This window comes from Herpailurus yagouaroundi, unplaced genomic scaffold (assembly GCF_014898765.1).
Source record: "Herpailurus yagouaroundi ecotype Mexico unplaced genomic scaffold, PumYag 196, whole genome shotgun sequence".
NCBI classification, from domain to species: domain Eukaryota; kingdom Metazoa; phylum Chordata; class Mammalia; order Carnivora; family Felidae; genus Herpailurus; species Herpailurus yagouaroundi.
In genome coordinates this window covers 5335983-5348617 of record NW_024412427.1, presented here as the reverse complement: position 1 = coordinate 5348617, position 12635 = coordinate 5335983, and the positions used below count along the sequence as shown (strand labels likewise).

Sequence of the window (12635 nt, the reverse complement as noted above, 5' to 3'; positions counted from 1 at the left end):
CTCCTAGGAGTCCTCTTAGCTAGGCAGCCTCCTCTTTCTGTCTGTCCCCTACATGGTGACTCTGAGTCAGTTCCATGGCACATGCTACCAGGTCCTCTCCCAGGCAGATTCTACCATCAACACCACGTGCCCTTTAATTCTCAGCTTGAGAACTACTGTCCCAAAGAGCCTGTCCTTCTGTGCACGGTTTTTATTACTGTTTTGGGCACGAGACCTATCTTCAAAGATTTGGAAAGATGAAGGGAAACGGATCAGACTTCATCTGTAAATGGTGAAGAACACAACCTGACAACCACCGCAGGACCATTAGGTTGATGTCACAGGGAAGACACACTAATTTGTAAGTTGACAAACGCTTACTTCTCACTTAACTTAGAAGGTCGTACCCAGAGGTGCGGCAGCAGAGACCTTCTCACTGCCGAGCAGGAGTGCTGGGGAGACATGCCTGCAAGGCCTACGAAGCTGGGCCAGGTGGTTTCCAAGGGTCCTTTTCGTCCTGATAGATACTCCGTACGGTGATGCAAATATCCACGTGCAACTCGTCACTGTTTGGTGGCTGAGTGCCCTCTAACTCCCCAAACTAAACTTCACAAGAGCAGTTTCATTTTCCATCACTCTTTCCTTTGCCCTGCCATCCACCCTGCACGGTGTTGGCCCAGGGATATAAAGGGTAATATCTCAAATGCAAGTCTGTCAAATGCCTGGAGGCCATGAATGGCAACAGCAAATCAGAAGAGGAAGCAACCTGGCCTGGGGGAGTGGGGCTGAGAGTAGTGGCCACTAAGGCCAGTCTTCTGCTCTTGCTAATGTGACCTCAGGGGCAGAAGGAGAGAAAGGGAAAGGAGAGGAAGCAGTAAAATCACCATGTCCTAACTGGATTTTGACAGTCAGGTCAGAAGTCCCCTCAGGGGTATAAGGGGCAATGGTAGAGAGTCCAGGTTCTGGGGGAGAGGAGGTGTTGCCAAAGGAGGGAGACAGGCTTTATGTGAAGGGATCCCAACCAGTTTAGACCACATACCCTGCCTTTTCAGACCCTGCATGGTGGTACAGGAGCATCAGGTGGTCCCCCACAGCCCCGAGGGGATCCCAGGAGCCTGAACGGTCTGAATGGAACTGCCGCGAAGGATGAGGAGGGGCACACTCACTTGTTGCAGTGCTGTTTGAGGTGTTTCTTATAGCCGTCATCATGCAAGACCACCTCGGGGTTGCAGGTGGCCAGCCAGTCTGCATTCTTCAACTCAGGGAGCAGCAGCTGGTTCTTCGTCTTCTTCCCCTTCCTCCCTCTGGGGACTGGAGCAGACAACCCTGAAACAGAAAGGAAGGCCCATGAGCCTAGGCAACTTTAAACATGGGGGCAGAACAGAGTTGGGCTTAGGGTTGCAAGGAGGCAGCCAGGCTGTGCATGGCAGCCCTACGTGACAGACCCCCCTCCTCGGCCCACCAAGTAGTGCTAGTGGTGAGGAGATCTGCCTGGGCTCCAGCTCAGTAAACTCCAGGAATGTTCAGTCAGGCGGTAAGAATTTACTGAGCACCCCATGCAGACTAAGAACATCACCTGCACCCCTCGGGAACTCACAACCTGGCCAGGGAAAAAGGGATGCTCGGTCTGAAACGTGAACGTGAGCAGTGGCCAAGCACAGGGAAGGAGAAGCACAGCACAAGAAAAGGCAGAGACAGGTAGAACCGGGGCACAACAGTGACATGCCAGAGAAAAACCAGAGCACATGGCGTGACCCCAGTTCCGTGCGGGAACCCTCGGAATGCTCCAGTCAGCACACAGGACTGGCATGCGGGCCCAACTGTACTCCCGCAAAATACTACAGGCAGCACTGGATCATTCTGAGGGAGAACTGAAGGAAACCTCTTGCTCTTCCACAGCTAACATTCTCAGATAACATCTGAGGAAGAGAAGCCTCCCAAAGCACAGCAACCTGGGCAATGCAGAAGGACGGGAGCACACAGGAGCGCCGCTTCTCAGGCCAGCCCTGCCGCCGCTCACCTGAGTGGTTCTGCAGGGTCTGGGCCTGCCCGTCTTTGGTAGGTGTGATCAGTTCCCAAATGAAGCTCTTGATCTTCTCGTCCCCCTTGTAATGCTTGACACAGTAGACCAGCAGGGCCCGGCAAATCATCTCCATGTCCTTCTCATTCAGATGCCACTTGAACCGCCCGTGGGTCAGGATGTCCTTCCACCGGCCCCAGCTGGGAGTGGAAACACAGAAGGGCGTTGGAGGGAGGAAGGGCCATGTGTGCCCTCAACACTGCAGGACAAACAGGTGCCAGGAGTGCTTCTCATCGTCTGCTGAGTCTGCTAGTCACCCTGAGGGCTTTGCCCTGAAAGGCCTTCAAGAACCACATGCTGTATCACACCGAGGGTCACCGAGGTGACCTGGACCCTGAGAGCTTCATATGGCCACTTGAATGTTAACAAGGGAGGGACAAAACTATTTGGAGAGGGGAATAAATTTGAGATTAAGACAGTCCAGCTGCAGTATTCAAAAGCAATGGTGAGCTCCCAGAAACTAAACCTCATACTTCAACTAGAACCAGAGCCCTGCACGAATCATGCCCTAACCGCAACATCTGCTGTGCTGACTCCATATATATCCTCGGTGGGGGGAAAGCAGGAAATCAGTACCAGGCAACAAATTAGTAACAGAGATTTGCCGTGACAAGCACATGAGAAAATCATGGCGCGTCTACAATATGGCAGCAGAGCGTACAACAACCGAGGGGGGGCCATGGGCGAAAAGCACGGTTCTCTCCTGCTCTGACGGGTCCTCCGTCAGCCCAGAGCGCTAGAGGTGACTAGAGACACAAACTGGACAAATGTCAGGGGCTGGAAAACAGCAACACACAGTCCAGGCCAATACCCACCCAAAGATGAGCAGGTTCTTCTCTACCCGGAAACACTCGGCTCGGAGGTAGCGCCTGGTTTTGTCATTGAGGCGTCTGGACCTCGTGGGCCTTTCGTCTGAGTCGCTGTCTAGCTCCGAGAACTCCATGAGCTCATCCTCCTCAAAGGAGTTGTAGTGTTTGGTCTGCTTTCTCACTCGAGGCCGGTCGATCACTAAGCTCTCCTAGAAACAGAGAGGAACAGTTGGGGAGAGGACCCTTCTTCGTTCTTCCCCCATCACGATGCATACACACACCCTGTCGCTGGTCCTGGGTCCTGAGGACACATCCGGCAGAGAACCACACCCCAGCCTCGTCCTCCAGCAGGTAAGGCTCTTCCCAGCACACCTGCCGTGTCCACGACAAGCAGAGGGGATTCTCTGAGACTCGCTGGAGTTGGAGTGTTCCCCAAGCCCCCGGCGCCGGCCGCCACCATCTGCTGTTTCTGTAGTCTTTCTAAGAGTGCAGGCGGATGGCAGGCAAGGCCCCCCAGCACCCAGAGTGGCGGCTGCTCTTGCCAAGAAAGGCAAGAGTGGGGCACCCCAGCTGTTCTGCCCAGCATGCAGAGGCAGCCTGCGCTCCGGAGACAGGATGAGTCGGACAGTTCCATCTGCTCGGCGACTTTCTCAAGATGCATACATTTCTTGCCACTTCATTCTCTGCCTTCCATGGGCGCTAACTCCTAACCTTTTGTCTTTCACTGAAGACATAATCTCCAGCCCAGGATCTTCAACTCCTTCTGGCAGCTCCCCTACCAGAACCATCACCTCTTTTCCAGTCCCCGCATTCCTGCTCCTTACCCCTTCACCCCCACACTTCTTCCTAAAGCTTGGCTAAGCTCTGTGTAGCCCAGATACATTGGGGCATCACTCCTGCTTCAGTCACCTTGCTTTCCGCCTTCCATGTTCCAGCTGCTTCTAAACGTCTCTACGACAAGAGCTTTTTCCTCTCCGCCCTCACCCGCCATCCTGTGCACAGAGTAACTTCTGGATTGTCACCTTATAAAACAGGTTTTACTAAACAGGTTACTCAAGGGACTTCAGACTCTTCCTACTAAAGAAAACAGGTTGGACTGAGAAAGCTCTGGGGATGGGACAGAAGAGTTAAGGCTGGGTGTGAGTTACTGCATCAGCTAGATAGGAGCAGGGACTGTCTCCTGAGCTTGTGGGTTCACGAGAGTTCAACATTCACCCAAGAAGACCAGTAGAAAGTGATGTGCGGGCACTCTGGAGTAAGGTGACAGGGCCAGAGATGGAGGGAAGGGAGATGAACATTTCAGGGGTGCCTCCCAACAGGCGAGGCAGGTGTATTCACAAACCTTATCTCCCAACTCTGCAAAGGGGCATCACCACCTCTTTTTGTCACATGTCTTGCTCACTTGTCTCAGTGGGGTCAACTGCCTTGCCCAGAAGAGGCATGCAGTCAGGGGCAGACTGATATCGGACTGCGGTTTCATTCCACAGCTATTCTCTTTCTCATGTTCAGAAGTTAGAAAATTCAAGGTACAGAGAGAATGGAGGAGAGACCAACAAACCCCTTCATCCTGCTTAGCCTCCCCTGGAGTATCTGTCAGAGGTAAAGTTTCTTTCACAGGAAGTGTTGAGGCAGAGGTAAAATAGTCCCTTGCCAAGATGGGATGCTGGCCTGGGTCTGAGGGCTGAACTTGACCTGTGTGGCCAGTTCCAGTTCTAATTGCCTTTGTCGCATTTCCCAGGTGCCCAACAGACTGTAGGTCCCAAGAAGTCATTTTAAAATTGTAACAGTGAGAGGCGCCTGGGTGGCTCAGTTGGTTGAGTGTCCAACTTCAGCTCAGGTCATGATCTCGCAGTTTGTGAGTTTGAGCCCCACACTGGGCTCTGGGCTGACAGCTCAGAGCCTGGAGCCTGCTTCGGATTCTGTGTCTCTCCCTCTCTCTGCCCCTCCCATGCTCATGCTGTTTCTCTGTCTCTCAATAACAAATAAACCTTAAAAAAAAAAATTGTAACAGTGAACATTTATCAAGCTCTATGTGTCAAGCATGCTTTAAGTGTGTTACATATAGGATCTCACTTAAGAACTAAGGCTCAGGAGTGAATAATGACTTGAGCCATGTGGGAATTTATGGTCCTACAAGCCACAGCAAAATGTACAATGGAAGAGAACATTCTCAGTACTGTACCTTTTCATTCTTTGCTTCGGTGTCCAATTCAGCTATTTTAGCCCATTTCTGCCAAAAGTTTGGGTCATCTAAGGAAATATCTGTCCTGTTTCCTGAAGCCACAAAGCTAGCCTGTGAAGATAACAGAAGTCAATAAACTGCTCTTGAACACAGTACAAGCTGATAATACCACCTGCATTATTTCAAATTTACCAGAATCCCAAGTATGTTCTCCAATTGCATTTGAAGCCAAAACCCCTAAAAGAGCCTCCCAAATGAATGTGAAAATCTCAAGGCTGTTCTTTTTTTATTTTAAAGATTGGGTAAGGATATTACAATTTCCACCTCCAGGATCATTTTTTGGAACTTAAACTTGGAAGCAGGAAGAATGCCCTGGAACACAATGGCAATGTGTTACTTGGTGTCTAGCTCCCTGCAAAAGGGTTGCTTTGTGAGACTTCCCTAGATGCAATTTTTCTTTCAGTTCACCACTTTCCAAATGTCTGCTTTGGGAAACGCACCGGGGTTGGGCAGTATGAGGTATACTGAGATGACCAGGCACTTATAAAGCACAAAATGTCCTACTGAGGAAGTCCTACATAAGCCACCAAACAGGAGACTCAAACAGGCCACAAAGCTCCCAGAGCCCACGGCTGGAGACACCTGAAAGTGATATGGTAAGTGGCCTCATCAGTCAAATTTGAAATCCAGTGAGGTGAAGAGCAGGGGAAAGAGGCACCTAGAGTAGCAGCTGGGAATCTAGACTAACATCTTTTCTCATGGAACGAGCAAAAACCCTTGCTTCAGTTTGAGGAATGGAGGGTTCAGCGGAATTTCAGTGAGTGGACAGTGATCACGGGGTGCTCTACAAGGAAATCCAGATGACCATTCAAAGGTTTTGGAGCAGTCTTTGCAAACAGTGAACGGTGCAAACTGTAAACCGAAGTGTCTGTCCTGTCTGCTGGAGATCAGCTCCCACTGGTCAGGAGTGGGGTTTTCTTTCTATAGCTTCTGACTCATTACTCAGAAACCCTCTAAAGAGTCTGTATTTTCTGTCTCACACAAAACGCACGTGTAGACAGATAATCTCAACAGTTTGCATATTGAAAAAACAAAGCCTGGCTGGTGAAGGTCAAAGAACAGTGTTTTCTTTTTGCTCCCATTCCGACACGGACTCTGGAGAAAGGTGCCATACCTTGGCAAAAGTAGATCCTTTCCCTTCAGACTGGATGGTGATGGTGTGGGTTCTCCTCTGCAGAATCTGGTCTATGTCTTCTTCACAGAATTTGGAGCCTTCATCTTCCTCGTCCATCAGGGCTCCATAAGCCCCTTTCCGGAGCAAGTCCTCTACTTCCATTTTTGAGAGCTGTTGTACCTGGACAGGTCACCAAAGGCTACTCACAATGTGGAAAATGCACAGGAGAAAAACAGCCTAAAATCTGGCCTTCATGATCCACTTCCTCCACTAACTACACATGTCGGAAGACTAAAGATACGGGCCACAAGTTTTAGAAAATTAGAGCCCAGATAAAGATACTCAAGAAAACTATGGGGAGGGCAGACAGATAATCCTCTATAGGGAGCTCTGGAATCAAAGCCAGCACATGACCCAATGGCCCTAACATTCCTCAGGACATTGATTATTATCACATGTCACAAGCTATTGAAATTATGCACCACTGAAGAAGGTATGTTTAATGCTTTAGTTTGAGTCTGTATCTTTAAAAACCTCCAGATGTACTAAACAAGCTACAGAATGATGATTTATTCATTATTAAATAAATACATGAGTATTGGAAATGATGTCATTTCTCAACTAAAGAAAGGGTCCTGTGCCAAGTGTGATCTTCTCAATTGCTTGTTGAAAACAGGAAATGGGAGTTCAAAACACCCTTTCCTGGTTCTAATTAAGAATCTGGTTCTCTCTCTACCAATCACAAGAGGGAGTTCCAGGACTCCTAGCACTGGTGAGCTGAAGTATTATACTTAGCAACACATGCATAGCTAAGAGGATACAGAACATCTGGACTGAAGACAACTCATTGGAAGGTTTTAATTCTCAACCTTTGATGCCCTGAGTCCAGAGATTAAGGAGATACTCTGTTTTGTTGGCCTATAACTTAATACAATTTAAGAATCTTAGCTGCATTTTTTATCCCTGTGTAGGGGGGAAAAAGATTTTATTAACTGCCATATTGCCAGCTGCTAACTTATTCATTTTTTTTTTTCACTGACCATCATGCATTGAATATCTTTAATATGCCAAGTACTGTTAGGGGCCATGGGTGATACAGATAAAATAGGTTTCATTATACCCTCAGGAAGCTCAAAGTCTGGAGTATGAGATAAGACATGGTGACAATAGATATTCAGAATGTTAAACGTTAAGATCTACGGACTTCTAATGGGCACTGTTAAAATTTCTGCTTACCGAAACGTTACTGCATGCTGGGCAATCCTACCACACCACTGCGCCTACAGATTTCCTTTATCCATCTGTAAAAGCAGAGACCTGACCCTGAATTATCCTCTGCTGTGGGGAATGACTCAACAAAGATGTGCAACCGGATTTAATTTAGTGAAAGTGAATCTTTTTTTTTTTTTTAATTTTTTTTTTTTCCAATGTTTATTTATTTTTGGGACAGAGAGAGACAGAGCATGAACGGGGGAGGGGCAGAGAGAGAGGGAGACACAGAATCAGAAACAGGCTCCAGGCTCTGAGCCATCAGCCCAGAGCCTGACGCGGGGCTCGAACTCACGGACCGTGAGATCGTGACCTGGCTGAAGTCGGACGCTTAACCGACTGTGCCACCCAGGCGCCCCGTGAAAGTGAATCTTAAAACAGCTGTAAGAAGGGAGACCCCAGAGGGGCCCGGGCTGTGTGGCGAGTGTCCTGGGGTGCTCTGAGCAGGTCCCGTCATACTCACCCCATTGGTGCTGCCCTTTCGGTTTATGTCCTGAAGAACAGCCTTGTCCAGGCCCAGCTTTAGGCTGGCTTTGTCAAACATTTCACGCTCATAGGAGTTCCGAGTAATGAGACGATACACCTTCACGGCTTTGCTCTGGCCTATCCGGTGACATCGGGCCTGAGCCTGGGACGGAAGGAAGGTCATACATATCCCGTCACCAGATATAATGGCAACAGCCCAAGGAACAGGGAAATGCTTAAATGCCATGTGGCGTGAGTGGCCAGCTCTCACAGTTATGAGTCACGGGACCAATTTTGGAAGAAAATTCACCCAGATGTCGGCTGCCCCTCCAAACTCACTCATTTCTTCACGCATTATTTATTGAGTGACTACCACATGCTGGGATAAGTGATGAGAAAGACATGACTTCCTACACTCCCCAGCTTGTGGGTTGAGTGCAGCTACTCATTCCCAGGATGCTGTCCTGCTTTCTGGGCAAATGCCTCAGAGCTGGCAACACCAGTTTTTTAACTTTTTCATCTTACTAGAAAGAAATTTTCACACGAAGACCAAAGTAGAGAAAAAGCAGAATGACCTCTTATGGATGATCCATTTTTTTTTTCAATCTCTACTATGTTCCCACCCTCCAAGACTATTATGAAGCAAATCCTAGGCATCCTATGGTTTCATACTTATGTATTTCAAAAAAAAATTTTTTTACATTTATTTATTTTTGAGAGACAGAGAGAGAGACAGAATGCGAGCAGGGGAGGGGCAGAGCGAGAGAGGGAGACACAGAATCCGAAGCAGGCTCCAGGCTCTAAGCAAGCTGTCAGCACAGAGCCCGATGCAGGGCTCAAACCCACGAACCATGAGATCATGACCTAAGCCAAAGTTGGACGCTTAACTGACTGAGCCACCCAGGTGCTCCTACACTTACGTATTTCAATATATAATTCTTTTTTTTAATCAGTGCTGATTTTTTTAAAGTTTATTTTGTTTTTAGTATTTAAGTTTATTTATTATTTATCTATTTATTTATTTAAAGTTTATTTACTATTTTGAGAGAGAGATAGAGAGATGGATAGAGATAGAGAGATGGATAGAGAGCGAGCAGGGGAGGGGCAGAGAGAGAGGGGGAAAGAGAGAGAATCCCAAGCAGGCTCCACACTGTCAGTGCAGAGCCTGACGTGAGGCTTGAGCTCACAAACTGCGAGATCACGACCTGTGTGGAAATCAAGAGTCGGACGCTTAACTGACTGAACCACCCAGACGCCCCTCAATATATAATTCTAAAGATAAGGACTCTTGTAAAATAATGCTGTTGCCACACCTCAAAACATGAACATTGGTACTAACAATCTCATCAACGTCCCAATTTCCCTGCTTATCTCATGTGTATTAATAAGTACGCTTATTTGGATCAGGATGCAAACAGGGCCCATACGTTGTACCGGAATGATAGAGCTCAAGTCTCTCAGATTCTGTAGATATCCCTTGCCTTTGACCTCTCCTTTTTCAAATGCAGGTTTTTTTGTTGGAGAGACCAGGTGTCTGTCCTCTAGCTTCTCAGGGCTCACATGTTGCCACCTGTATTCTGGCTGTGGTGTTAAACAAGTTCCTCTGGTCCCTGCATCTCCTCTAAGTAGGTCATTGTTTCTAGACCTATTCAGTGGGCAAAAACAGAAGTGTTTGGGTGCGTATAGTGTATACAATTATGTGCATATACAAGACAAAATATGTCATGAGATCAACTTAATTCAAATTTATAACTATGGGACTTTAACTTCACCAACCACACATCTGTATCTCTTTTTTAACCATGTCAAAAAGCTCAATTCTCAACCACACGAATATCATTATTCATTTGATTTATCCCACAATGTATATAAGAGTCTCAGAAAAACTGTACCAGCAGGAACTCCCCAAAACATAATTACTGAGAACAATGCAAGATCTTTGTTTTCCTCCTCTCAGGGCTATATCCCACTAAGTATGCATGCTCCACTTACAATGTTTTAAGTACTACCAGCAGGTAGGTTTCTTTTTCTTTCCCAGTGGTAGGGTCAGCAATTCAGAAACTACTTTCTGTGTAATATAGGATTGAGGAAAGGGGTAAATATAACAGGGGTCAAGGCTTTCATTGTTGAAGAAGGACGTTACAAATATGGAAAGAAAAAAAAGTAGACTAGCCGTATGGTGGTGTTTCTATGGAAATAGGTACGGACATGTGTGTGTTTACACGTTATTACACATGTGTATATATACACGTACATATGAATGTATGTTATGTACCTGTGTATTTATATTCTCTGTGTGTATGTACTCTAGCTATATCCACTGAATGGGCCTAGAAGCAATGGCATCACAGCAGCAAAGACCATAACTCCCAGATCTTGGTTTCTAAATATATTCTCCATCAAGACAAAACCAAAGCATGTAAGAGAAATAATTAATTCCAGGACTGGGGGCAGAAAAAACACCGGATGAGTCCCAAACATATTACTATGCCAGAAAATAACGAAGTACTCAAAGAATGATGGAGACACACCAAAATAACACTTCCATCTTGAAGAGGTTTACCACTGGCTAGGCCCAGAACGGTCTGAATATCAAAATAAACATAGTAGCGAAATATAACCCACCAGATAATAATAATAATAATAAAAGAATCAATGAGTACATAATGACATAACTAAATGGGAGAAAAAGGAAAACTCTATTATAGTAGAATAACTAACAGACATAGAGTAACAAAGTTTAAAAAATCACCACTTTGCAACCAGTCAGCGCTGACTGATACGGGCAAAAATAATCAACGGATACTAAAACCAGTGGGTTAAACTTTGATGAGGAGCAGGAAATTTATATAGTCTCAAAGTATCTTTCCAAAATTGCTTATTAATTTCAAAGGGGAAAATGCCCACTTTTTAGTGTCGACATCTGGTAGATACCACTTAACTAAGATATCCAAGTACATATTATCAGACAAACAGACATCACGTTCCTCCTGATGTGATATATTGAGAAGGACACATCATTTTGGTGTTATTAGTAAGACTGAATCCTACCCTGAGGAAATACAAACACAAACTGAGGGATAATCTATAAAACAACTGGCCTGTATTCCTTAGAAATAACAAGGTCGTATTGTTCCGTATTCCCGGAAAAGGGAATTCTTTTGGATTCAAGGAGGCTAAAGAGATATGGCCAATAAGGTGACAGGTGCTCCTTTACTGGATGGATCTCAGAGTAGGGGGGAAACAGTGGCTATAATGGATGCTGAAATAAATAATAAATTTGAATATGGACTCTGGATTGAAGACAGTTTTTGTATTTCCCAATCCTGAGAACTAAGCTGTGGTTATATAAGAGGATATCCCTGCACTTAAGAAATACATACCAAAGTACTGCGGGGGCAACTCACTCTCAAATGATTCAGACAAACAATGGCGTGTGTGTATATGTGTTTAAGTCCATGTATGTACTCAAAGAGGTCGAGGAGCCAGAAGGCAAAGTGATAGGGTAAATGGGGAAAATGTAAAGGGTTGGTGAATCTGGATAAAGAGTATACTGGAATTATAAACAAATTATATCAAAGTGAAAATGTCAAAAATATTAAATACAAACATTTGAAATGTCTCTCTTGGGGTTATGCTGTCCACTTGATAAACAGCTAGATTTCAACTGTTTCATTTTGCTTCTAAATTCTGGGGATTGATTTTTTCCCCCCACATTAATTTAACCATAATGAAGGGGGTGGGAAAGAAGAAAACCAAACCAAGTAACTTTGGAAAATGATATTTTGATTATATACTGTAGGACTAATGACAACCCCCCCCCCACATTATAGCCCAATATTATATATTGGTAAATTTATTTATGTTACATAGAATATGATTAGTAATTCTGCTACTTTATGTACAGACTAGGACTGAACAAATGAGTAAAAAAATATACTGTGTTATCATGAGACTGAAATTTCTCAAAGCCAGAGAAAGGATTTACAAGTGAAGAAGAGAGCAAGGATGGAGTGAATCAGCAGCAACTCAAGAAGGGTGAAGAGACATGGGCAAGTACAGCCATGTGGTGTGAGTGCTTCTGTCAGTACACATACACGTATTTCCTAGCTCTGTCTGCTCACAGAATCTAGAAGCGCTAACACTCTAGCGGCAATGGGCACTCCTAGTAGCCAGATCTTGGTTGTTAAATGCCATTCTTGAATAAAAGGAAGCAGGGATCCTTGGAGAAACTGTCAATCCCATGGCTGTGGCAGGAAAAATGCAACATGAACCTGAACATCATGCGGTGCCAGAAAGGAAGGAAGTGCTCAAAACCTGACAGGTGCACATCAAAAGGACACAGGAGCCAACCTAAAGGACCTCCTAATGACCAAGTCTGAACAATAAAATAAATAATAAGAGTAATAGATTATAACCCATAAAATGAGTTCATACGGATATAAATAAATAAATGGGGAGAAGGGACAGCTGTTCTTTATAGAAATCCAATTAATAAGTGTATAAGAAATGACTGAAAGAGAAAATTGCCATTAGCCAAACCCCATGGTAATAATTACTGAAGGCAAGAACCATTGATGGATGCTAAAATTAATAGGTGAAAGTAATGGTGAGAATCAGGATATGTATGGTCTCAAAATATCTCTTCCCAAGATACTGATTAAATTTAAAAGTAGG

At 45.5% G+C, this 12635-nt stretch overlaps 1 protein-coding gene across 7 annotated transcripts in view; it reads right to left on the bottom strand.

Annotated features, from left to right (window-relative positions):
• The window catches only part of CHD6 (chromodomain helicase DNA binding protein 6), a 205829-nt gene that overhangs the window by 49293 nt on the left and 143901 nt on the right, over window positions 1-12635 (bottom strand). For all 7 annotated transcript variants that reach the window (XM_040447040.1, XM_040447045.1, XM_040447044.1 and 4 more), the window contains 6 exons: window positions 7957-8121; window positions 6225-6404; window positions 5051-5161; window positions 2875-3077; window positions 2000-2199; window positions 1146-1305 (listed from right to left, as the gene is read on the bottom strand). In XM_040447040.1, coding sequence (XP_040302974.1) covers window positions 1146-1305; window positions 2000-2199; window positions 2875-3077; window positions 5051-5161; window positions 6225-6404; window positions 7957-8121 — 1019 coding nt within the window. The remainder of the gene's footprint in view (window positions 1-1145; window positions 1306-1999; window positions 2200-2874; window positions 3078-5050; window positions 5162-6224; window positions 6405-7956; window positions 8122-12635) is intronic.